At 36.3% G+C, this 27,258-nt stretch overlaps 1 protein-coding gene across 1 annotated transcript in view; it reads left to right on the top strand.

Moving 5' to 3' along the window:
- Positions 1–27,258, top strand: part of Tmtc2 (Transmembrane O-mannosyltransferase targeting cadherins 2) — a 405,887-nt gene that overhangs the window by 256,544 nt on the left and 122,085 nt on the right. The window contains exon 6 of the mRNA XM_031986461.2: positions 13,115–13,200. Within this exon, the coding sequence (XP_031842321.1) occupies positions 13,115–13,200 (86 nt within the window). The remainder of the gene's footprint in view (positions 1–13,114; positions 13,201–27,258) is intronic.

Consider the following 27,258-nt stretch of genomic DNA (forward strand, 5'->3'; position numbering starts at 1 on the left):
TTCGTATATATCGCTTCTGGCGTTTCTTTCGCAATTCGTGTCATTTGTGGAACGCTTCTTTCGGGATATCACGTTGTTTTGCTAGCGAATTAATGACTTTCCACTTGAGAGGAGATTTTCAATCGATATTTAATTTGATATAGTAAATTTATAAAGAATTGCTGCATTGTTGGACTACATTGCTTAAGTTTGAATGAATTTGAATATTAATAAATTTAAATACATTATAAGAATTATTACATTAACTCGAAAAGTTAAATCAAATGCGTAAAAATAAATAAAAATATAGTACAATTTCTATTAGAAAAAAAATTTTCAGATATGTGACTGCCAAGTTGCACTTTCAACCTGCCAGTACTCTACATACGTATGAAATATAAACTTAATATTTTTTTGTCGTAATCAAAAATTAACATTAATCAACAAAATATGTCTTTTTACCTAACATAGGGTTGTAACACATTTTTGTAACGTTGGTTATTTACGTACTTACAAAATGTTTTCTTTGTAAACTATTTGACTTGCCTTCTTTATATTAATAACTACCTTAACATATTTTCTTAAAACATTATAACTAATACTACGCTAACTGTAAACAATTGTGAAATCATTAATTGACACTTAATTTTTTCTAAGTATATATTTTGAACGCGTCTCAAAACATTAATTAGCATCCATAAGCCTCATGCAAAGCGTCACATGTCACCCTCATTCGTATTACTCGCTTATGCCCATTTACACAGTAACGCATTCTCCCATCATTGTTACACCAACAAAACAACTAATTGCTCTCTCACCTTTCTCCAGAGCTTTCAACAGCTGCACATAAATATCCCCCTCCTGTCATCCGGCACTACAGAGCGGACCTCCGCGGCACTCAAGAAGTTAAAGCCCTTCCCGACTACTTTTTATTCCGCAGTATCCGCAAGAAATTCCAGATCTGTTCCATCTAGGTTCAAATTTTATGATGTCCCGGAACGTTCTTAAACCATATAAAAAACCGGGGCAAGCAGAAGGGAAGAGAGGTGGCCGGGTCTTGGCCGAGTAGTCGCGAGAAGGACGAACGTTAAAACGCGTCGGGGGATCGTAAATCGTGGATAGTTAGGTTTCGGGTACGGCGCCGGGTTCAGATGAAAGGGTCCAATTATCGGGACGTGGTCGAACGGGGTCCGTTCCCCTCACGAGCCGTCAATCTCGCGGCGTAATACGAGCGTCGTAACGAGCGGAAAGGAGGAAAGGAGCGAGCAGTGGCTCCGGATCCGCTCACAATCTTGCGGGGTCGTTGTCGTCAACGTTGCCGGTCGAACGGGCGTCAACCGCCAATACGACCGCAACGACGACGTCCGAGGTGGAGGGCGTCGGCGACAATGGCTCCGTGCTCGATGAAGCAACGTTGACAGCGATGGCGATCCCGACGCCGACAGTGACGGCAACGACAATGGCGATGACGGTCATCACCGCGGCGCCGTTCCCTATGAATGGCCGCGCTCGGCCGCGCGCAGCTCGCGCCAAAATTGATTTTGCCGCTCGATAGACGAAGGATACCGCTCGATCGGATTACACGGGCACGAGAAATTCGTCGGTTTTCTTCAGGAAGGGACGTGCGCGCCCCATCGAATCCCGTTCACCTTCCGCTCGTGTGCGGTTATTGGCTCGAGGGAGACCAGGACGCTCCGTTTTCGTGCAGCGCGGCGCCGGGAAATCGAGGCTATTCAGGCGATGCGGCTTCTTTGGTTAAATTAAACGATTCGGACTGCGATATCCTGTCACGGGGATAATCTTACTCGAAACGTTCCTGCGAATGATCGCCGTTCCGGTAACCTTATCGGTGGCTGGTTGCGTTTTAGCAGGTGTGTATATGTAACGTGTGATACCTGCGATAGTTGCGAGTTCACTTTCGCGAGGCTTTGGAATTAGTGTTGAATCATTTGATGGCACCGTATTTGGCTTTGTTGTTTGGTGAGTATGTGTGCGATGATAAGCAATTGTTGATGTTTCGAATGGATGTACTTGGATGGTTTCCTTATGTGACCGTGGTTAGGATACTACAATATATTGATTGGTTTAAATTTGCATGCAGCTAATTGGATTAATAGTAGAAACCTGTTTATTAAACTTACCATGCGTAAAGTATCGTTTGAAAATATTTAATCGTCTGTTTGGTAGCTTATTCTTTTTTAATGAAGCGAATTGGAAAGTAATGCTTGAACTTTAATAAATTTAAGAATAATAGACGTGACTAATTGAAGAAGGTAAATTAACAATCACTAAATCATACATTATGCTCTCTTTTCTTCTCTCATTCTCTATTCTATTCCACAATCATTACTTTCAGTAGTCAATAATTGCTCCTGAGCTACGTACATGCTCATATAAATATTCAAGCGATTACTTTACAGTAACGAACCTTGAAACGCGAAGACTAATGAATTTCTACAGAACTAAAACAGATCCCCAAGTTTATTAATCATTTTCATTACTTGGCTACACAACGCCATATCACATTCTAATTCAGTGACATTTGGAATACGAAAACCTCGATCAAAGTTCGCCAGAAGTCACCGTTCCTATTATATTCTAAATACGGACACGTCGGAAACAACACCGAAACACCCATGAATTAACAATGAATCATATTAAACCGGACATCCTTCGGCGACCTCCAGGAACGTCGATCATTCTCCGGCCATTATTCTTCCCCGGTCACCCTATCTGCATAGATCGCTCGATTCGCTCGACCGGCGAAAAGTATTCAAGACTGACGGCCACTCGATGTTATCGGACATCGAGTAATTTCAATACCGCGAGAGCTTATTACTGAACATCCATTACTGAAGGCCGGTCATTATCGGACACTCTGCGCAATATCCGGCAGCGATAATTACAGATACATCAGATATTCGTGGCGAACAATGCGACACGGACGTACGAGTTATCGACTGCCACTCCGCCAGCTCGAGATCCCATCCCCAGTAGTATCGGTCCGCGGCTAGTCAGACTCGTCAGCCCGATAAGCCGAGGCCGCGTGTCTTTATTAGGATTTTTATTCGAATCCGCAATCCGTGACATTATCGAGCCGACTCGAGCTCATCGAAATCCATAAGCTGACCGTAGTTGACGGCAAGCCGACCGAGTTACATTTCGATAAACGATCGACCGACCGATATCGTCGACATTTTATTTCGACGCCGCAGAGCGGACCTGTTTCGTTCCCGTCCGCGATGTTTGTTCCGTCGCGATCAAACTTTCCCGCTTTAAACGCCGACGCCAATCGCATTAGCGGCTGTCAACCACGCGCCGTCTAGAAATAACCACCGCGGTTGGCAATAAACTGCTAACGCGACAGCGTCGACCGCGACACTAGGCAAACACGTGTAACTCTCTTTCGATGTAAAACTGAATTCTTCTTCTCGACGTGGAAATGGATTACCGAGTCCGATTGAGGAAACGGTTAACTTAGAGTTCTGTTATGAGATGGAAAGGAATGGTGCTATGTCCTATTTGATGAATATATCTTCAGAATTTGTGGTTTCGTGGTGATCGAGGAGACAGGACTTTGTTAGTCAACTAGTGATTGTTGGTAATACAAACGTGCCTTGTCGCACTGCGTGTTGCAGACGCCTCAACAGTCAAGGGCCCCAGTGTGGTAGAAGCAACTTCCGGTGAAGTCTTGTTGTATGTCTCTGCTAAAAATTCTTTACTGACTGCACTACTGTTTCCTTTTCTAATATCCAAAGTGATATTAATAAGAATATTTGGTTGAATTGAGAAATAATGATAACTTTATTTGGTTGGTTCATGCTGATACAATGATGAAGTAATAAAAAAACAATTTGTGAATAATTTTATGACCGGAGTTAATGTGAGATTTAACCTCTTGGTGTATTATTTACTTCCGCTACTAAACTCGTGTAATATTTTACTATCCACAAATTGGAAGAAATGAAAAAAAATTGTCCATTTTACTTTAATTGGAAATTTCATTTGAAGATAATATATTGATAATAACAAAATAGAACTAAGATATGTCCATTGCCATTATATTTTACTGTTTCCATTCCCAAACAGAATTATTTTCCAGCTGCCTTTAAAGAAAATTTTAATTGCAAAATGCTCTAATTAATGTCTCAGAAATAGGAATGACTTTCTTGACTATAATGTAACCTAAGATATGTCATCTAGGCAATTTTAGATATTATTACAGTATAGCTAGATATTTTCTATGGAATATTCTATAACTCATGGTTCAACAGAGGACAGTGTGATTTGAAACGAAAACGTAAGCGGAAAACGTAGAGAAAAATGTCAAGTTTCGCTTTTGGGAATATTGAGTGCGAATATTTGTGAAACGCACATGCATTTAACTAGCTTCTGATTCGCGTAGGATAAAATTTTTCATATCCCGCGATGTTTCAGAAAATCGAGTTAGTACATGTCCTGTCGGCAGCTATCCAAATGTAGGTGTGTTGAATAAACTTTCAAGCTGGTTTTTGTTAATAACGATGAATCAAACGAAAATATTTAATTTTTTTCTTATTTACTCGTAAAGAACAGATTTTTAAAGATTATACTGCTCATATTCAGTCGAGTTAGCCAAGCGCTCGAGTACTTCATAAATTTAAAATGTTTAACTTTCCCGAGTAGGAAGCACGAGATGGAGAAGAATTTAGTCTGCCTTTTCCATTTACTTTTTCATGTAAACGAACGACGTAGTAAGTTAATAAAAAAGAAAGGATATTAACGCAATACACGTTGTAAATTCATACACTATCAACTTAATGTAGACATCATTCTTCGTTTTAATTTCATAAATTATCGCTGATTACATTACGGTTTCTTGGAAAATATTATATATACATTACTCTAAAATTGCTTTATCCTTGTGCAATTACTATAAAGAACTAAATAATCCTTTTATATGAAATAATTTTTTTCCAAAGTTGTACGTTTTTATAAGTCACTTATAAAAATATTTTAAACGCTTTTCTTAATTTATCATCATTCACATTAAATGGTGGAAACGATATTCAATAAAGAAGGAAAGGAGGAATATATTTTTGATCGAACAGTTGGAAAACTACAGAAGCTAGAAAAATAATGTGGCGGCAGTTCCAGTTCTCCGTCAACACAGGGTCAGCACGTCGTAGACCTTCCCCGCTCCTAGTCAATTTCGCGTGAATTTGTATATAAATATCCATTAAATCTTTTTCATTCGTCCTGGCGTTTAAGGCACGGATCTACCAGTTTGTGTTACTGACAAGTTCGCTGGTAGACCCCGGACGAAAGTCTCACTCCCTCCCTCTCAAACTTTTCTTAGTTCATCCTATACAGTAAATCCTAGGCCGCTTCAATACTATAAACTGAAAAATTGTAAAAATAATAAAAATTCACTTATTGTTTCGTTGTGCCCATCTAACTCTTTTTTGTTGGACAGGTCTAACTGTAACAATCTTTTTCTAATGTTATAATCAAAACTACTATTTCTCAGCATTTCATAGTTTAAACTGATAAAGTTTTCTGTAACGTTCCTAGGCAGTTCTACTTCTCACTAAAAGGTAAACTATTCCACAATTTACACCATTCATCCGGATTTTCTAATTTTCAAGATACTCAAATAAATATATTTCTCGCTCCCAAACCGTAAACGATTTCAAATTATCCTCACCCATTAATTCATTGAGTGGCAAAAAACGATCCATCGCTCCTTCATGCACTTGCCAAAAGTTTCTGTTTCATTATATTAGTAATCAAGGAAGTCTAACATGTTTTCATCAGTGTACAAAAGTTGTATAAACTTTCCATGAAAATTGACCGAAATTTCAATTTTTGTTTACAATCATGCATCTTTGTTTCGAATTGTCTAACATTTCTCGAATATGTATTTCCCCTGTCACTCAAAGGGTTAAACGTAAGTGACCGAATAAACAAACTCAAGAATCAGTAATTTCTGTAAAATCGATTTCTCCTAAAAAATTTCATCAAATTCTGTTGCCATCATTTCGATATACTCTCACACCACAAAAATTCAACTAAGCCAGATTTATACTACAATAAAGCATCGAAGTACCAATAAAAAACTACGAACCCGGGCAAGATAGATATTCAACCAATCTACACTAAAAAAAAACTGGCGGGTACGTCTCCATTTGCATTCTCCGTAGAAAATACGACGCGTCCCATAAACATCAGGCGAGTAATCCCACCGCGATTGTTCAGCCTGGGCAAACGCCTCGCTCGCGCGTTGTCACCGAAAAATCTTACCCCCGGCGAGCAGATCGCAACGTTGAAAATCATTGGTCGGCTTTTGTCCGGCGTCAGGATCGCGGAATATTTTTATTCGACGTTGTCAACCGGATCGACGAACGTCCTCCCATAAACGCGTCATACGTATCGTCGCGCCGTTATTTAGCCAGCACGCAAACGCCGCGGCGCCCGGTCCCGGGTATTTTCAGTTTCGGGGCCGCGGCGATATTTTGTCGCGCGATGTTTGCATCGTGTGAGCGCGGCCGAGCGCGTGGCTCAACCGCGCGCGCTAACTATGGCCGGCATTCCTCTCGCGACGCGTTTATCGGCCGGTGGAGCGTTATGCTGAACGCGGCAAGCTTTATGGCCCCGTCCCCGTTTTATTGCTGCGACACCTAAACGGACAGATATTTCGCATCGTCCAGTAAAACGCCGTTCCCGTCGATCCCAGCTCCCTTTTGCTCCTTTTTCCCCATCCTCCTTTTTCCTGGCAGTCTGTTATTTTCAAAATTTCTTCCCTTTTGTACTCGCCAGCTCCCTCCCCTTGTCGTTTCGATGCCACCGCTCGCGGGTAAAATTTTCGCCGCGTCGTGACGTACGCGGTCCGCCACCAGGAATATTCGAAGCTCGCTTTGTCATCGGGGCTTGCGAGCACAAAGCCGCCTGCGGTCATTTCGAAATGTCGTTACATAGCTCACGCGGTCTCTCGTTACACCGACGACGCGACGCGGCTCCGAACGATACCGTTGCCCGAGGGCTCGAACAATGGCCGAGCAATGTTTTTATTCCCGGCGATCGGCCCGTTTGTTTACCCTTGGATCCGCGTGCCTAAACCGTTCTGTCAGCCTCGCAGCCACCCCCGCTCACCCCTTCCTGTTCACGCCTCATCGCCCAGTGACGTAAACCGGTCGAAATAAGCGCGCTCCGATACGCGCCGCTCGAAACAAGGACCGAGCCAGTTGACCGTGCGTCGAACAGATTTCCGGAAATAACGAGGACAATGGTGGAGCTGCGCACGATATAAATTGGCCGTAACGCACCTGGAACAGGCCGTAGCAGCTCTAACCGTGATCGTTAAACTGGAGACTTTTAAACGTTCTCGCGGTTTCAAACGCTAGGATTCTCCTTCCGTTTCCTTTCCTTCTTCTTGCGTTGTTATTTCCTTTTTATTCGGGGTCGTGCGCGGCGTTCTCCAATGGCGCGCGACCGTTCACCGGAACGGGACGCGAATAATAAATCGGGACAATCGCAAATTGGTACAAATGAGACGGATTGTTAGAAGGGAGGAAAGAGGTTTAGTCGTGGTGGTGCTGGTAATAGGCGACGGAAGAGAGAAAAGAGTCCATTATATATCGCGCGAATATTCATCTTGAAAGTTAACGAACGCGCAGCGTAGCGTCTCGTTAACGAACAGGAAAACTCCTCCGGTCCGGGCGGTTCGCTTGTCCGGAAAGGAAATATCCTGTTCTTTTTCCTCTCCGTCCAAGCTATCCGCCTCTTTCTCGACGACATTTTCCTTTCTCTTTATCCCTGTCTTGCACTTCAACCCTTCAGCTTCTACTTTTCTGCCCACTATTTTCAGTCGCTCGAACACTTACAAAGCGTGTCATTAGTATAACTTTTTTACGTCGTTGGCAGGGACAGGTTGAAAACGACGCGACGCGGCGGACAGTATATTCCAGTGTTGCGGGGGAGGAGACGGATTTTTGTAGCTGGTTAAAATAATGAAATTCCATGGAGCGGGCACACCGCGATCGCGATCCCCCGACCACTGATCCCGGAACAATGAAGCCACTACGATTGTTAGCGCAATATTAACGGCCATCGATGGAATTTTCGATATCGATTCGCCGCTTCGTGGTCTTGACGCGATTATGAATTTTAGAGGTATCCGATATAGATCGCGGTCATCTCGCTTATCGCTAAATAGCGAGCGGGAGTTGCTGCTCCCCTGGATTTTATCGTTCTACCATTGGCCGTTGCAACACGTAATAATCGACGCAGTCTTGCGAGACGGATTAACGATGAACACGGTAAAAAGGAATGTAATCAAGTAATACTTTAGCATTTTTTGCGATAATTACGGGAATTTTTGGAGAATTAGCGTGAATTTTACCGTAATGCGACTCAATTCATTTGTTTAATAATTTCTTGTGAAAATGTTATATATCATATTATTAAATGTTAAGTAATATAAATATAAGGCATATTTTAGGTGAAAAGGAACATGGGAGGATAGCAGAGGAAATAAAATGTAAAGTAATTTAAATACAGCGTTACAATTCAAAGGTAAATCTACATTAAAAATAAATGCCGAATATGCAATGCATCTATATAAATCAATGTGGAAACTTGGATTCGTATGCGTACCTAAAATGTATACAATAAATAAAGTACGTATATTAAAACAGAAATTGAGTTTCAATTTCAACTAGGTGATATCGAATAAGGCTCTGTTTTAATGTGTGTTTTAATGTGTTTATTTCATATTTATATTGTATGTATTTCAATCACGAATACATGTGGAATATGCCAAGTTTCAATATCAATTTCTTTAAAAATGTGTCTTCCGATAAAAAAAGTTACGGTGAATTATTCATTTATTTTTTTCATGCAAATTTATCTGGTTTTGTATAACTCATTCAGAAACATTCTATATAAAGGATTGATCGAAACCAGTAGTCGTGACAACCGTCGACATCTCACAATCAGGTCTGCTCAAGCAGTCGTAAACTGTAGTTTATGGATACCTACACATCATATGCAAACAAATTTCACGGTTATTCTTGTGGTGGATGTCCAGAGATCCCCGGACAATACACTCGATATTTGAACGGAGAGTTTCCTGTTCGATACAATCTTTCCACCCCTTCTACTCTTTCACTACCATCAATATAAATCATTGCGAACGGATGGACGGATAAAACACGATGAAACTATTGTCTAAAACATATTAAGACATGTTTAAATCACACGTTATATGCATTAAAGCTTGATCTTATTACCGAGCAACTATTAATTCATACGCCACATCAAACGCAACCAAACTAATTCCGTGCTATTATTTTATCAATAAGTTGCGGTTATCGTGAATAGGTGGTCGATCATATAGAAATATGTTGATTGCGAGTGTTTTGGTACAATACAGGGGAAGAGAAAATATCATTGGCCCTGGATAAATCATTTGAGAACGTCGAACAAAATATAATACTTTAGAATTACTTTATTTTTGATATATTAATGTCAACAAGTTTCAAGTGGTATCGAAAGTAGATAACGATAATTAGGCACAGAATATTGTTAATAATATACATCCGACACAACAATATTAGGGTATAGGATTTATAGGATATCCCATTGTAATATATAAATGCAATTACCTCTAGCACTATTCGTTATTTAAAAAATGTTTCAAATGCAATTTTTCCTGTTTTGAGGACAGTAATTTGGTACATTTAATTTGTCTCTAACATACGTGGAGTGTGTGAAAGATATGAAGGCCGTTACTATTTTTTCAAGTATAATATAATTATAACTAGAATTATTTTTCAGAAAAAAATTTGTCGCAGTTATGATCGATTAAAATCAAATGACGTAATATTTATTACCTTTTCCGATTGAATGAAATTAAGAAACTAAATATTTGTACGAAATTTAAATAATCTCAGTGTCAAGGCGAATATTTAAACATTTGTGCTATTCACCTGAATCTGGTATCCTAGAGCTATCCATTTTCCGCATGAAGAAAGCACATAGAAAACAAAGCGCGTCACAATTGTGTTCTTTGTTTGGAAGAATTCAATCACGCATTTGTCTCAGTTTCACCGCTCGCGTGCAAGTGAAACTATGTAATACAATCAGTTTCCACGGTATGGTATACCGATTACTTCTGACGGTTCGTTTCGTTGTTTTACTTGCATGTCCACAGTACTGTTACGTTTTCGAAACACGATATTTTTATAAAGCTTAAAAATATTTACGTTAGCTTTCTACAAATACTCGACTATTTCACAAAACAAACGGAATCAAAGTTTTCTGCATGAATATTTTCGAGAAACTACAGATTTTTGGTTCCAAGAAAAAAATTATCGATTGGTACGGCGATAAATAGACCCAGTTTATTACAATTGTTGCACTGGCATTCTACGATGCAATAAAACTTTACGAATTTTATAAAACGCTCCGAAAAAACGTTTTTAATAGTTTAAAACTAAAGAAACACAAAAAGAGATTACTTTATGTTTCACTAATCTCGAAAACTCAAAGTATTTATATACATTTACAAATATCATATAAGATATAAAAGGTTTTAAATAATACACAGTTAAAACATCAACAGTAAACAAGTCACATGATTTGAAATACAGTTATTCCTCCAGCCAGTATTGTCAGAAGGGAATCAAAAGAAAACTGTCCTGTATCAAACATATTGAACAAGAGGTCGATTCAATAATCCGCTGCACAGGTTTTGCAATAAACGCGACCTATTCACGTTCGAAAAGAACAGAACAATCATGTACAAACATTGGCAGTCTTCGCAAGAAGCAATCGTAAAAAACGCAACCGGTACGCAGCTGCTGCGAAAACAAGCATATTATTAACCGTCGACGATTGACGGCGATGGAACCATGAATTATCGATTCCTCGCGGGACACGCATACTCGATTCTCTCCCCCGCTTTCTCTCCTCGTTTTTTGGCCAGTCTCCATCCCCCCGAAGTCAATCCGATGTGCTCGATTGGCGGTGTGATCGATCGATCGGCGAAACTCCCGCGAATACCGCGTCTCCCGTCGCCTTTGACGAGGAATAAGAAAAATAATAGAACGCGTGATCGAAGCAAAATATCTGTGAGCTATATCAGTCCCCTCTTCTCTGCTCCGCTCTCTTGTGCTCGCTCACAAGTTCGATTTTAACGCGCCTAGCTGCGGGGAAAAATATTAACGATAAAAGGGCGAAGTCTCGCGGTAGCCGGTTCCGGTAAATCATCATTCTCCCCGACAAGTGATGTTTTCATCGTGTGTCAACGCGACAACGTTCGAGGAGAGATTAATCGGCGGCGCGTTAAAATGAATTTTTTTCCCTAAAATATGTACCACGGCGACAGGCACGCTTCGGCTCCCACCCCCGCGTGTAAGTGTTATAAAGTTCGTTTATTGGCGTTCCTCGTGCACGTGTACGTCCCTCGCCGCGTCGCCCGCCGACATTTCGTCGGCCGACTTTCGCGCGATAAGTCATCGGTTGACAAGCAATATTTTTATCATTTCTGAAAGTGACATTGCCCAAAGGAAGATTAATCGTCGGGCTGGAGTCCTAGATACTGGAAATGGTTATAGATGGCATCCTGTTAGGTATCTTTGTGCACCCCCTTTAATTCATTCAGCCACTGGTCAGAGGTAGTCCTTTCGAAGTCAGGCATTCCGAACCTTCGTTTTTTTCCTCTAGATCTACACAACATCCCTTTCAAAGACGTCTGTGCATAAAAGTTATATATTCGTGTATGGCCGCTCTTAACCCCTTGACCTACAATATTATGCCAGACTCGTGATAAAAATTTTAAGCTGAATTTAAAGAATCTAAGTGTCATTTATTTTTGTTAAATATAAATCAAATATTACTTTTCTATTGGCAATCGTTAATCTTTGAAGTACACCTAAACATAGAACAAGAATCAAAATTGTTTCTTTTGCTAATGTATCATCAAAATGAAGTAGTTGTATCGAGCATAGTTAAGAAATTAATCATACAGCAGGCAGTTGGTGGAGCGATTTGTCTAATTAATTCCAATAACAAACGAGAAGACCACTGGGTTTTGGTGGGTTTTTACTACCAACGTACAAACAAATTTTCTTATGGTATGCTTGTGGCTTTGTCCAAAGCTCTGCTCGTGGACAACCGAAGCTGCCCTTATCAGGGGAAAGTTTCATAAATCGAGAAATGGCAAACAGTTTTAAACAAAGATATATGATTATAAACAAAAATTTATATTCCGGTCAATTTTTATCTACAGTTTATAACATTTTTACACAATACCAAAAACATGTTAGACTTCTTTTACTACTAATAAAATCGAAAAGAAACTTTTCGCAAATACATGAAGGAACGAAACATCATTCAATGGGTTACATGGCCTCTCATGTTGGCTGCATAACAAGAAACAAGCAACTGCATAACAGAAAATGAAATTCTCTACAGTTTCGACTTCTTCTGTCGTTTTCGGTTTCGTTTCTGTCCTTTGTTATTGTAGCGCAATAATAATGACCATGCGTCGAAAGCCGAAACGGTCCGAGCATCGTGAATCGAAGAGTTGTCTTGTCCCCGTCCACTTTTAGCTTGGTGGCCGATGAAGCTAACGTGACAGGCGTGTAGCGCTAAGGAAAATCTGCAAGAGCACACAATCTTTTCAAACAAGCGATACATACTATTGGAAGATCACTTGGTGTCTAGCGGGACGGTACAAAGACAAAAGGATTCCCTCGCTAGGGATTTTGTTTATGGTTTTGATTGGTTACGTGCAACTGTATTTACCAACAGCAAATTAGTGTCGAAAATGAGATGAGAAAAGATGAAAGCTGACCAGTGAGACCCGCATTTCTTATCCTCGTCATCGAATGATCTACTAACTGTATGCGGCCGTCTGTTAGTTCGTGTAGCGAGTTTTGTTTAAATAAAATTAAAGTGAAACTGATTTTTTGAAGTTGCCTTCTCCGTAACGCTCAACCAGAGTCGCCTCGACGACAATGGAAACGATTCGACGGCTGTTCGGGCGAGGGGTAGTTCAGAACGGCCACCGGCTAATTTGCAGCGAGATTCTATAACGAAAGGGGCCGCTCGGCCGTTTTACTAACCGGCGGTTCCGCCTTTTCTGTTTCAGGGGAATTTTACAGCAGGGAAGAAAGAATTACGAGGAGGCCATTCTGAGTTATCAGCGAGCGATCCATTTCCGACCTTCGTTAGCTCGTAAGTATTTTCATTATTACCCGGCGCGGTCTGACTGAGAAAGCTCGCGATCGAATTCTCGCCTCGGAACTCCACGGTTTTACGGTTTCTTTTACTTTCTTCTTTTTTTTCAATTGCCGGTTCGCCAAGCTACGTAGATCCTGATATCTCTTTATCGCGAGCCACAAAGAAATCGACGCTAATGCTTGGAACTTAAGCTAACGGAATGCGATTTAAGGCGATCCGCGTGTATTGCTAATTGACTGTGATTGCTACTTTGTCTTTTCTGCTTGGGAAAGAAATCTGCGCGGTTCGGTAGAGGCGGGTTTAGAATATCTTTGGATTGTATGTTAGGATGAAGTATCAATAAGAATTGCGTTTAATAGGTGAAAGATGTGGATCATTTATTGACTCGTATTAATTCTCGAGTTGCTAGTCGTGTTCGTAATTTATTGTGGTCATTAAACATACAAATAATTGTTGCAAATCACGTAATGTATTTATGCAAATCGTGCGTTACAAAGTAATGTGTAAGAACTAGTAGTCAATAAAAATTAATCCTTTAAGGAGGTGTTTAAAATATCATATTCTGAGTCGGAAAAATACTTCTAGGCGTGGTAAAGAAATAATTTTAAATAATGTTTATTAGTGATAAGGACTTATGTTTAGAAAATATGTAGAAGTGATTAAACATCTAGAATTTAGCTGTGCTAACTCTAATTGAATTTTCTTTTAAGTAGGTATTCTTCATCTTAATAAATTGGAATTTCAAGAACACTCAGCTCAAATTTTTACATTGAAGAATTCTGTTTAAACATGGAAATAACGGAACCATTATGAAATCAATTAATATTTATAATATTTTTTACTTTTCTCTTCATATTCGTGTAAAACAAAGATTTGGAATAAATGAGACTTGTTTGCATACACGTATAATGGCAGACACAAGTATTCGTACAATAAAAAAATTATTAAGGAGATAGAAATGTTAGATAAATAATTTTACTACAATGAATTTCATACGGCATTTAATTTCAGTTTAAAATATATGGTTTATATAGCGTAATGTATTAATCGAAATTCATAACAATGTAATTAAAGAACTAGTTAATTTACGAGACAAAGAGTTAATTATTTAACCTTGCCTGTTGCGTTTATCAACAAATTTAATAGTAACGAATGCTTTAGCCAGTCAAAATAATAAAATGTGATGAATTTCTATTAATATTAGTTACCATGTTATAAAACATTAATTTCATTTTCGTATGATTTATGTGAAACAGTAATGTGATTGGAACAAATATCTTACAATATGCATTAAAATAAGCTTAAAATTAGTATTACTTTCAGTAGAATTTTTTACCGGAAATTACTTTGGAAAGTGATTGGAAATTATATGTCCAATATAAATTTAAAGGTATTGTTTTAAAGGTTTCAGATTAATTTCCAATCATTTTCCAAAAGAATTTTTAAAACTCCCTACTTAAATACTAGTATAAATATTAAATTACAAAGTAGGTTCCACTAATATCAACAACCTTAACAAATATCCGCACGAAATCATAATTCAATCCAAGACTATCAAACACATTAGCGAATATATTATTATCGCCTATTCCTATAATTTCTTTCATAACGGTGCTTGATAGAATTGCTTTATCGTTAATAATTTAGTAGGAAACACAAAGAATTTAATACTTATTCCATATCCATGTTTACTCTAGAGGTTAACGATTGATAATTGACAAATAATATTTCATTTATGTTAAAAATAAATACATAACATTTAGATTCGTTGAATTCAATTTAAAACTTTCATCACGAGTCTAGGATGATACTATAGGTCAAGGGGTTAAAGTCATGCGGATTTGTATGAGAACAGGAGATGCATTTTATTATTTATGAAAATATATTTCATTTAACCTGTTTTCCTATAATATCGTACCAGACTCGTGATGAAAATTTTAAACTGAATTCAACGAACCTAAATGTTATTTATTTAATAGAATATACATTAAATATCACTTTTCTATTACCAACCGTTAACCTTTGATGTAAACGTAGACATGGAATATGCATCAGCATTTTTTCTTTTTCTAATAAATTATTAATGATAAAGTAGTTGTTTCGGTCACAGTTTCGAAATAAAAATCAGAGGGTAAAAGGTTAAAGGTAAGTAGTTGTTTCGATCTCAGTTTAGAAATAAATCATAGGGCAAAAGGTTAAAGGTCAATACTCTAGTATTCCTTATTTTACACTAGAACTACCATACCAGTTAAACTGACTGATTTCGATTTGCTCGTTTCGCAATGATTGGTATCTTAAAAGCATTGAATATTTGATATGATTTCGAAAATGAATACTTCCACTTAAATACTATAATCAATGTCCGAAGAAACTGAAAATAATCTAATGCTACAATTTTTACCGAAATTACATATAAGTCACATTAACACTAGAACTACTAAATGGGTCAAAATAACCCATTTCTTGATGTTTCCTCCTGCGATTACTGAAAAGGTACAAATGCCTCTTTGAGGAATTACTAAAGAAGCTGAATACCTAAGCAGAAATTTAAATCAATTCAAACCTTAATAAATTCATGGTTGTAGTTTTTGTAAAGAAATTCTCAGACGTCAGTTTAAGGGTTTGGTAATTTTAGTGTTAAATGCTCGGTACTTCTAATGTTAATAAATATTTTCCTTAGCAAGACGGTTCAAACTCAGAGAGAACTTGGTCTCTCAGGGATCCTTCGTGGATTGTATTCTTCGTGGTACCTGTAATTTTTTTCATTGCGCCTTTAAACCACAGGAAATTGTCCCTTGATCTTCAGAGAGGACTGGTATTCCACCGAGATAACCCGTATTTGTTCTTCTTTCTCGCGTTCGGGACTGGCCGCGATTTTGCTAGCGACAAAAGGGTCGGAGTATCGTTACGATTTCTAAGAAACCCATGGAGACCCTCGAGGACTTGGTGCCTGGTAGTGTTTGCCGTATACTCGGAGAAATATTTACCCCTCGCTCTCCGTTGCCGGATATATTGTTTCGAATTAAGTCGAGGTCGAGAGATGGTGGTTCCCGGTCCACGTATCCCAACCACCGTAAATATTATTCCTATTTGTTTCGTCTCCGCAGCAACCGATGTCGTCCACGATTTTTCTGATACTGTATTAAACCTCTGAAATACCTTCCGGAAATATCAACGCAGATTGGACACGTATATACCCCAGCCTTGGAAGCGGTTATTTCGTGGAAACGTTCACTGTTCCACGTACGATCGTCGCAGCCTCCGCCGCGATACTTATAAAGGAATCACGCGAAATTGTATACCAACTGTATCAAACGTTTCCGTGCAGCCACGAAACCGGGAAATGCTTGATAGATATTTGACAGCCTTCAAAGAGAAACTTTTCGGTGACGCTTCTATTGAACGCTCTTTAGACAATTTGTATGCGTATTTGATTATACTTGTAGTGTTTTCTGACTGTTTTATACGTTTATTTAAGTTTTAATATTTGGTATTGTATGTCATTTTTATGTTTATTGTACTGTGTTGTTCTTTGATAATCAAAGTCGTTTCAAGAATCGCTTATTGATTAACCACTTAGCTGTGCTCACTTTGCGAGTATATGGTACGTGTAGCTGTTATAATATTGAGTTACGTTGTACCCAAATAACTGTTTTATCCTTTGTAAAATACTGTTGATTTTAAAAAATAAAATTGTGTAAATTTTACGGTTTGAATTAGATACGATACAGTAGTTTTTTTTAATGTACTCCAGCAAAAAGTTTGCAGAGGATAAGACAAAATATGAATTAGAGATGACTTCAGTGATGATTATAAAAAAAAATAATTACTTTGTTTACGGTTTATATCTACAGTTTTTTCATAATAATCATTTATGTTGTTTTATTTGTTCATTTTATTTTATCTTGGTCTCCAAATATTTTAAATATCTTGAAATTTACGAATATATTTTAGTTTTCACTATAATTGCAATTGAAATAACAAATAATAACTTCTTTTTTCGCATAACGAGTACACTCGTCGTAACACAAAATATTGCCTTTTCTTCATGATGAATATAATTCTCAATCACAGCTAACTAGTTAAGTGTGACTGTTATATATTCCCTTTCCCAGTTCCCTGTTTTCTCTTCTGTATCTCATGACTATAATTTCCTTATAGAACTGGCGGTGCTGCGCACCAGTTTTATTGCACTGTTTCAGTTAAAATTTCTGCATAAATCATACAATAGATTAAACGGTAACCCCTTGCTGTATGATATCGTGGCAGACTAGTGATGAAAATTTTGAACTGAATTCAACGAATCTAAATGTTATTTATTTATTTCTAATATTATATAAATGAAATATTATAAATCTAAATGTTATTTCCTTTTTTAAAATCTAAATTAAATATTACTTTTCTATTATCAACGGTTAACCTTCGGTGTAAATGTAGACATAGAATAAGCATCAAATTCTTTTCCTTTCCCACGAAATTATTAACGATAAAGTATCTTTATCAAGCTTCGTTGTGAAAGAAATCATAGGGCAATGGGTTAAGAAATTGAACTAACAAACTTCAGAGAAATGTTACATTTAACTCCAAAATTATCGTCACAGGAAGCAGTTACAAACATTTCAAAAAAAGCTACATGAGAAAAATTCCACCGTCGTCATAAAATTCTGATGTGTAATGAAGGAAATCTAAGCGACATAATGCGAGCGAAAAATTCCGTCGCTCACACATGAGCGACATGAAATGTAGCAAAACAACAGTGTCTCTGACGTATGAGCGACATGGTACAGAATACATTAAAAATGTATATAAATACAGACAAACATACATAGGGATATACGATAAAAGTCTCGTAGAAAATCTTACAAATGTATTCCATCTCATTTTCCTCAAAATATCAACTAAAAGATGGGACCATTAAGGAAAAGTTCCAGTTGCTGCATCAGATGTTGCAGTATTGATAACGATTCCAAGCATCAAAACGTGGCTTTCTGAATTCTTCAGCTACAACATTGATGTCATAGTATTAGTACTGATACAGTCTTCAGTGCTTTCATTCGATTTTTATTATTTAGTTATTATTTATTCTACTTTCTAGAAGTGAAGGTACTTATAGAAAAACCTAAAACAAAATTGAAATTCTCAACAAATTATGTTAACATATGTAACGGGGATCGAAGAATTTGAAAGGATTGAAATAAACCGGAAATTGAATGTCGTTATTGAAAGATTAACCAGTTTGCATTACTAGCGCGTGAATGTTATTAAATAATGATTCATTTTGTCTTGCGATGCAAAGGGATTAAACTTACAGTTCTGTATTTAAATATTGTTTCTCTTTATATTATCCTATTATTATATACACAGTGAAAGCATCCTATTTAATTCGATAACTTATGGACTACATAAATGGGCACTTGAGAAGTTTTTCAAAATTCGATTACATCTATCCTCGAGTATAATCTAATAATCCACATTATTGAGCTTCAAAATAACCAAGAGCCTTTACAGTTTAGATTGTAAAAATTAGTGACTCGGTTAGCACTAACCGCAGTAGCACTTTGTATATACTTATTTCCACCGTAACCAGTCAAACAACTGGCTACAAAATAAAGATAACAAAATTCGGTGACAAACTTTCTTAGTCGAAAAAGAAACACAAGGAAACACAAAATAGATAAACTGATTAATCGAATGACACTGGGATTAATACAAAGTGAAATAAACGAAAGAAAACGCAGAATTTTCAATGAAACTTCAAAGCCGGTCAGTTGACCGCTACGAGTAACAATGATACGCATTGTTATATATCTCCTTAAAAGAAAGATCCAACCACCCACTGCGAACAAATTTCCAAATCGACCCTCATTATTCTAACAAAGTCAAGGTTCCTGTACCAAGAGGAGACCATTTTCCTCGTATGTTTTCGGAAGGACAATATCCTCGCTATTGACGGCCATTTTTTGCCCGGTCTCTCCAGCGCAAAATCCACATACACGCGGTAGGTGTAACCGCAGCAGAGGTCTGGGGACAAGCTCGCCTCCTTAACGAGCCACCTTTTGCCCAAGGGAGCGGACCGCATGGCCCTGGACACGCGGTGAACTCCGGGGACCGAGTTAAACGCGACCGGGGGGTTAGAAAAGAATAGGGGAGGGCGTCGTTTGTCACACGGGCCGTACGTACGATCCACGTACGACGATTTACGTCTGCCGTCCGGGGAACGGTTCATTACCGAGCAAATGCCTCGCCGTGCCGCGCGATATTGATCTTATTTTCCGCTTTCCACTCGCCCGGGTATTTATTTTTGTGTCCCGATCCCGTGGTTCGAACCACCGGCGAACGGTAGATTGCCGGTTACCGTTTACCGCCCGCTTGTACCGTATTGGATTTACGATAGCGTTCCGGAGCTGCTGGCCATTTTCGACTCTCGTTTCGGTTCCGTGTCGGTTCCGCGACCAGCCGGTCCTACGCCACGCTGGTCGCCAGTTTACTTGAATTTTTCAGACAGTTACTTCGGAATACACACGACCACCTTTGCTTGTGCGTTCTAATATTATCGAGGAATTGTTGGGACGGAACGAAGTGGAAATTTGCTGTAATCTTAAGGATTTTACACTGCGACGACACTTGGAATGCTATGTAGTTTCATCGTGACGCTATCTTTGGATAAATAAAAATTGTTTACATTGATTTGGTTTCGATTTTTCGGGAAAATAGTTTCCTCGGAATAGTTTCATTGGACCAACGAATGTGTAAGTGATAGCTTCTTCGTTGAAAATTTGTGTTATGAGAAATAGAATGTTAGAATTATGTAGGCAGTAGGTAATATTAGGTACTGGAAGAAGTTCGGTTTTTTTGCTAGCTATGAATTGAGGTCTGATTTCAATCAGTATTTCTCTGGTTTAATTAATGAGATTGATGTTAGCAGCAAGTTATGTTTAAGCCCTTAGTATCACATAAAATTATTTTACAAAAACGTTCTCTGTATTTAAATTTTGATTTAAGAACTCGCACGAACTTTTTTCGATACCTAATATTTAACTTTTGAAACCTCATGTTAACTTGTCCACGATCAAACCTACTTAATTTGGAATATTTAATTGACTTTATTATTTAATGAATTTTGTTTTGATAATTATCTGATGAATCTTGAACTCAACAATATTAATGAATTATCTCAGAATTACTACAATCTAGTCAATTAAACGATGATTATTTGCAAACATTTTTGTATTCTAAACAATACTACCTAACGCGGTTGCATTATAAATGGCATGATAAACGTGCAATAATAACAAAATGATGCAATGAAATAATTTGATATTATATTTCTTTCATTCTGTGTATTTTACTACGTGAAATCGTGCGGCATTCAACGTATTAAACTGAATTTAATAAATATAAATATACGCTCAATCAGAAAGTGTCAATTATCGCCAAGCATAAAACAATGACCAAGAATTTATTCATTTACAATCTTTTAGAGTATCGAATGAGTTCAATACATTATCGAAAGATAATTCATTTGATTCTACAATTTTTTCAAGTGGGATAGTTTTCGAGAATAGTTCACTTATCACTGACCTCTATTTCTTCAACATTTTCTCAATATGAATGTAATCACAGTAATAATAAAAAAGAATATTTAAACGGGAAACATGAACATTAAAGTTGTTAAAGTTAGTCTCATCATAAAACATTGAAGTATTGTATAATAAAAATTTCATGAAACGATTTAATCCATTTCCTCGTAATACGACTAAAACCTGCAGCGAAAACGTTCAATTGAATTTAATAAATGTGAATATTCCTCAATTCAAATCAATGGAAATGAAATATTATCTTGTACAAAACTTAATAATAAGATAAATTAACAAGAAGTTAATATTTTTTAGAAATCAAAGGCATTATAAGAAAACCTTGTAATAGAAAATATTTCATTCTATAAATCTTCGTTTTAAATATAATCGAATTAATAAATTTATTTTCGTAACTGGTGAAAATACTAATGGTATGAAAATTATACAAATTAAGATAACTGAACATGTTAATTGAGTTACGTTCTGTAACACGTGCAGCTAACAACTAAAGTTTATATTCTTTTATTTTTTTTACGTAAACAAGATTATTCTTCAGTTTCAGTTTCGTATTTTTTGTCAATATTACACAGGCTAATACCCTTATGCTTTCAGCAAATTGATCTGGGAATTCTAATGCATACAGTAATACAATAGATCTTTCGTGTTAATCCTTGCAAAACCATAATCAATAAATATGTGATACAAGAGTCAAAGATATGTCAAACAAATGTTACTTTTTGTAACTACGCGATAAAAATATTTGCGGATAATATATACGACAACATTTTCTTACTGTAAATACATATTTAAGTAATGTCATCTTTAAATTTCAATGAGACGTCCACATTTGTTCACATTTATTAACGTTCGTAATGTTTTACAATTTATTAGAATCTTTAATTAAATAAGTGAAAGAGAAAAAATTCTTTGTCGGATATTGGCAATTAACTGGTATTGACAATAAAACTGGATCAGCGGAATAAAACCTGAGAAACCGAATTTTTCTTGTGATTGCTATTCCGGTCAATGTAGGGGGTTGAAACTTGGGGGAAAATGATTTTTCCTGTTAACAACAAGTTGTCGAACAGTACATTGTCGATTGAATTGGGTACAAGAGCACTTTCGACCCCGTTATTCGGCTATTTCCTTTGTTAGATACGCGTGCTATTGAATAGAAATCCACTAACGTATCTGTCTATGAGTCACCGTTCCTGTTTCCACACGTATGTAGGACTATTCGAATTAAATCTTCCTAAAAAACAATGCCTATTGTTTTTATTGAAAGCATAACCTTGATATACATTCATAGAAGTCAAAATGATAAAGTAGACAGTACTTCTTTGTTATTTTGAGAGTACGACTTTTCAGAACCGATATTGGAGCTAGTTTAGAACACTGATTAATCATTTTCACCACAGCTGTTAAAGATTCAAGGTTTGAACAGAGAAGACTAGAGGTTAATTGATAGAATAATCAACTTTCAATGTGAAGAGTAAAAAAATAACTCAAATAATGTATACGTGTTTTGCTGTAATTATCTTCTTGTAACGTCGTAGTTCGTAAATTAGAGTTAGTCAGACAAGTGCAGAATTTAGTAAATTATTTCATCCCTATACTTAAAGTATCTGAAACCGTGAGAAACAGATTCTTGCGTTTTAATTACATAAATATCAGTTTGAAGCACACTATATAAATAAGATTCTACGAAAACAAACATTCGGAACACTAAAAGAATGTTTATCTTGTTGAAGGCTTTTTTGGCACAACTGTAGTGATAAATGATAGTATATACAGTACGAAAATGAGAAAGAAGATAATTACGCTCAACAAACAAGTAACTTCATTTCAATGAATTTTGTATTCCATAATCTGCATTCATAAAACAATAAAGAAAATTTCATTTATCAAGATACCAATAAACAAGGAATTCTGTTATTTGATTTCTAATCTCATACTCAAAATATTACAATGTTATTCCTTTTTGTGCAAATCACTCAGCATATAATAGAACATAAATTATAATTTTAAACATTATACTTATATCGAACGCAAGTATGAATATTATGCAATATTAACTAAATTAAGAAACTACTTCTTCACAAATTACAATAACTTTTGTCACATTCTTAACACTAAACGTACCAGCACATTAGCTACCGATCATATTTCTGTGACAGGAATATAGGTGATTCAATACGGAAACAATGCATAAAATAACTGTTGCATAATAAGAAACAGATTATATATTTTCATTCATTTTTATAGTAATTGTTTTAACGATAAATTATTTATTTTTCATCTAAACATGTAATACTTTTTTGTTTTACTTTCGTTTTTCATTACAGTATATCTTAGGTGCATTCGTTCTGCGTTTGACAAGTACACTCTTCGTTTTTTAATTTTATAACGCGTAGAACGAGAGATTTTTTAAACTAAATTTCACAGTTAACAAGTTAATAGTACACGTATGCTTCTGACCATATCTCTATACGTGTTTCGCAAATCACAACAACCTTATCCAAAACTATTTCCTCCTCTTTCCAACAATAAGGGAAAAAACTGATATTCTACTTATACTTTTCCTCTTTCAGTCAGTATATAAAACAGTGGTACATCATGCAGCTACATAAACGGTATCGTAAAACCTCCCAGCTCACAAATACAGAAATCACAATCGCAATATAGTAACTGTAACGAATGCAATCTTCACGACAACACACGCTCATAATTGCCTGCGCAAGTGATATTCGGTTGGGACCGCGGTTGATAATGCGACGGGACGCGGAAACGGCTTCCGATAAGCAGTCGGGGGTGCGAAAGAAAGTGGAGGTCCCCGGTTCCGGCGTAATTAGTATACGGGGGTCGAAGATCAGATCTAACCGGTGGACGTATTCGGCGTGTTGGTATTCTTGTCGGGTGCCGGTTGCTTTATATGCACGAACTAGCCCGCTTATGGATGCAAATGCGTTCCAAGAGCGAAATGCTCTCACCACTCGGCATATTTCGCTCGGTGGAACCATGTTATAATTGTTCCGTGAAAATTTACCGTGTAAACAGCATTGATAAAGCGGGTCCGGCTCGCGTAAAAATAATGCACGACTGAGTGCAACCCGCGGCGCAGGGTGGCTTGCTTATGAAAAACGTTTGTTAGGAAACGCACGCATCGCGGGGGGTGACTTTAACGGGCTTCCTGCGGCCGCTTGTCAGCCTCAACAGCGATCCCGACGCGACACAATTTGTAATCGTTTTAAAGAACACCTGGAAATGTGTCTGACTCATGTTCTTGTTTATAATTGAGTTCGTTCTGCAGCAACCTTTAGCTGGTTGAAGAAACTTCATGCAGGCGACCCTCGTTTTATGCGAAAATCTGTTCTACGTGGATTCGTTTTATGCGAATGAAAATTGTATAAATACAATCTGTCGGTGTAGGAGGAAACAAATCGTTGGAAAGAAAAGCTGGTATAAGTTTTAGCAATACATATTTATGTTGCAGACAAAAGAAATAATAATAATGCCATTATAAAAAACAAATGTACATCTTATTTGGTGTTGCTAAATTCAGAGTGTGCAAATGAATTTGCTGCGAGAGGGTAATGGAATAGGTGAACTTTGTTGCTGAAATTAGAAACTTTTGAACAATATAATTCTGCATGTTTCAAACATTTAGAAATGCAATCGTTATAATTGAGAGGCAAAATAATAGTGGTGTAATTACTACTTCTGAGTTCTCGCTGTTACATTATGTTACATTATGTCTACCGGAAAGTCCGTTTGTGAATTAAAATAGTACGTTTTGAATGCATTTATTAATATGTACTGAACAATATTATTTTCATCCGTACTAATGACCTCTTTCAGGCGTTATGGTTATTTGTGCGTTCCATTTATGTAGAATGACTTATCTTTGGAAACTTGAGATGACATTATCGCACAAAAATTTTCGATAGATTTAATTATTACCAATATTAGTAACTAATGATAATTAATATTATTAATAACATTTTTTTCTTGAGAACTCTAAAACAGGAGTTAGATTACTATTATTCCGTATCACTCATATACTTGTGAAATGGTGAGAAACTGACAGAAATGTAGTTAAGTGCAAACATATGATTGTCATTCCCTTCGGATGATGATCATTTAGTAAAATAATTAATCAAACATTATACAAAATACTGTTTTCTGAGGTTCTAGTAAATTAACGATTAGCATAAGTGAAAAATATCAAGTTTACGAAAGAAAATAGATTTCGTGTGATTAGTTTTATTTAGTTTATATTAGCTAATAAGGAACCAAAAAAACTAACTTCAATTCACGATTTCGTTACATGACAAATAAAATACAGTTCATTTTAAATTATAGAAGAAAATTGGATATTGGTTGCATGTAATATGCTTAAAAAGTTTGTAGCTTACTCAAAACTAATTTTAATCATTTGATTACTACTTTCGACGATCATATTTTGTAATTCATTTTGGACTTTTCTTATAAGTACTGAAGAGCTTCGTCGCTTACTTAAAATAGGAATAACATTATTTATGAAATGATTTCAAATACAGTTAGTTACTTGCGACTCGGTCAAGCAGACGCTTCAAGGTACAACCCAATAAGGTGATAAATATGATTAATCTAAAACTGGAGGCGCATCAATGGCTTCTAGGCCATCACTAAATTTTTAACCAGTTAGCTGTTGCCATCTTTCTGAAAAGTGTTTACGTTATTGTAGTATATGTAAGTACGCATTCACATCTACAAATAATTCTTTCAATCATTTTCATTCAAGTAATGTATACTTATAAAATTGGCTGTTTCGAAAATATTCCCTTAATCATTTAGCTGCTTTTGAACGAGTATACTCGCCATAACATAAAATCTTGACATTTCTTCATAACGAGAATATTCGCCAAAAACATATAATTGGTTAAATGGAAACATACATTTTTTTATCGACTAAGTACTGTGCGTTTGTATGATTCGCAAGAAAGTCTTAAAGTATTTACATATCGATCAGTCCATAAATTAAAAAATATTTTACTTCGATACTTTTTTTGAGTACAGATTATTTAATTTTCCAACAGAAAAATTGAAAGACTTACTTACACGAAGGTACCTTAATATATGTTTTGTTTATAGAAAATAATAAGTTTAATAATTAATATATGAAAACATATAAAATTCCATTTTCAGAATAGTAGCGACTATGATATTACCGAAACATCTACCACATAATGCATTATTCGAAACCATCTAATTTTACATAATGAAATCTTTGTCTTCTTAATGATCAGTTGAGTGGAATAATCGCTACAACGGTACAGTTCAGAAAATTCTGAATACCCTTAACTTCTTCCTGTAAAAGTTTACTTACTTCACTTAAGAAGAACTAGTCAAATTAATCTTGTCAGCCTGTAGATAAATTGTTTTAAACTGTTACACATTAATATCACTTCAATCTTCCAACAGTCTTTCCACCGCTCTGTTCTTCAATTAAAATGCCTTCTTTCTGCCTCGACGGTTCGAGAGAATTGAGGTCAAAGTATTATGGAAGCCATTGCATAATTTGTAGCTTATTTATTTCCGATTCTTTGAAATAATTCGTAAAGAAAGTTGATGTCAATTTACTGCTATTTTATTGGAAGGAAGTAATAACTTCTTCAAAGGAAATGATATCTGTATTACAATCTATACTTTTCTTGGAATAATTTGATCTCTAATGATTTATCAATAACTGTATACTTTAAGTGCTTGAAAAGGAATATATAATATACTACCTCTTACTAATTATTTCATACATTGCATAGAAAAGCTATAACTTATATAATTTTATTCTTACTCTGATACATCTATTTAAATACAGAATAAATTAATTTTAATTTGTAGAACTGCCAGTGATAATAGGTATTTGCATAATCGTTTGAAGTCAAGTTATATTCTGCACAAATATTTGCATGGGAAAGAAGAAACAGGAGTATGCATATAATGTAATTAACTTCTCTATAGGTTGTGCAATAATTTTCGAGTGCCACTATATTTTACAATATTACTGTGTCACATAGTTTTTCGCGCACATACCAGCATACATTTTTCTCGAAAACTAAAAAGCAAATACAATTTTCATAATTTTCTTGAATTACTGAAAAATTATCATGCATACCATTTTTAAAAAATAAGTCTAGTAATTTCCCTCTTATACCTTTGTAACATTTAATACTACCTGTAGAACAAACAACAAAAAAATGAAAACCTTGTGAACGGTCTTTTGAATTTTAAGTTATGAAAATGTGTTTTACACAACCTTCTGTAGTCCGAAGTATTCTTAATTGTTCACTCTGGAATTTGCATCAACATTATTTAATTCAATTGTAGCTTTATCAAGCACGTACATAATTTATAGAAGAACATTTTCGAATTATTGTAATTGTACTTATATATTATGCGATTACGATGTTATAGATAATTGCATTAAAAATTGATA

The sequence above is a fragment of the Nomia melanderi genome, chromosome 9, assembly GCF_051020985.1.
Source record: "Nomia melanderi isolate GNS246 chromosome 9, iyNomMela1, whole genome shotgun sequence".
NCBI lineage: Eukaryota > Metazoa > Arthropoda > Insecta > Hymenoptera > Halictidae > Nomia > Nomia melanderi.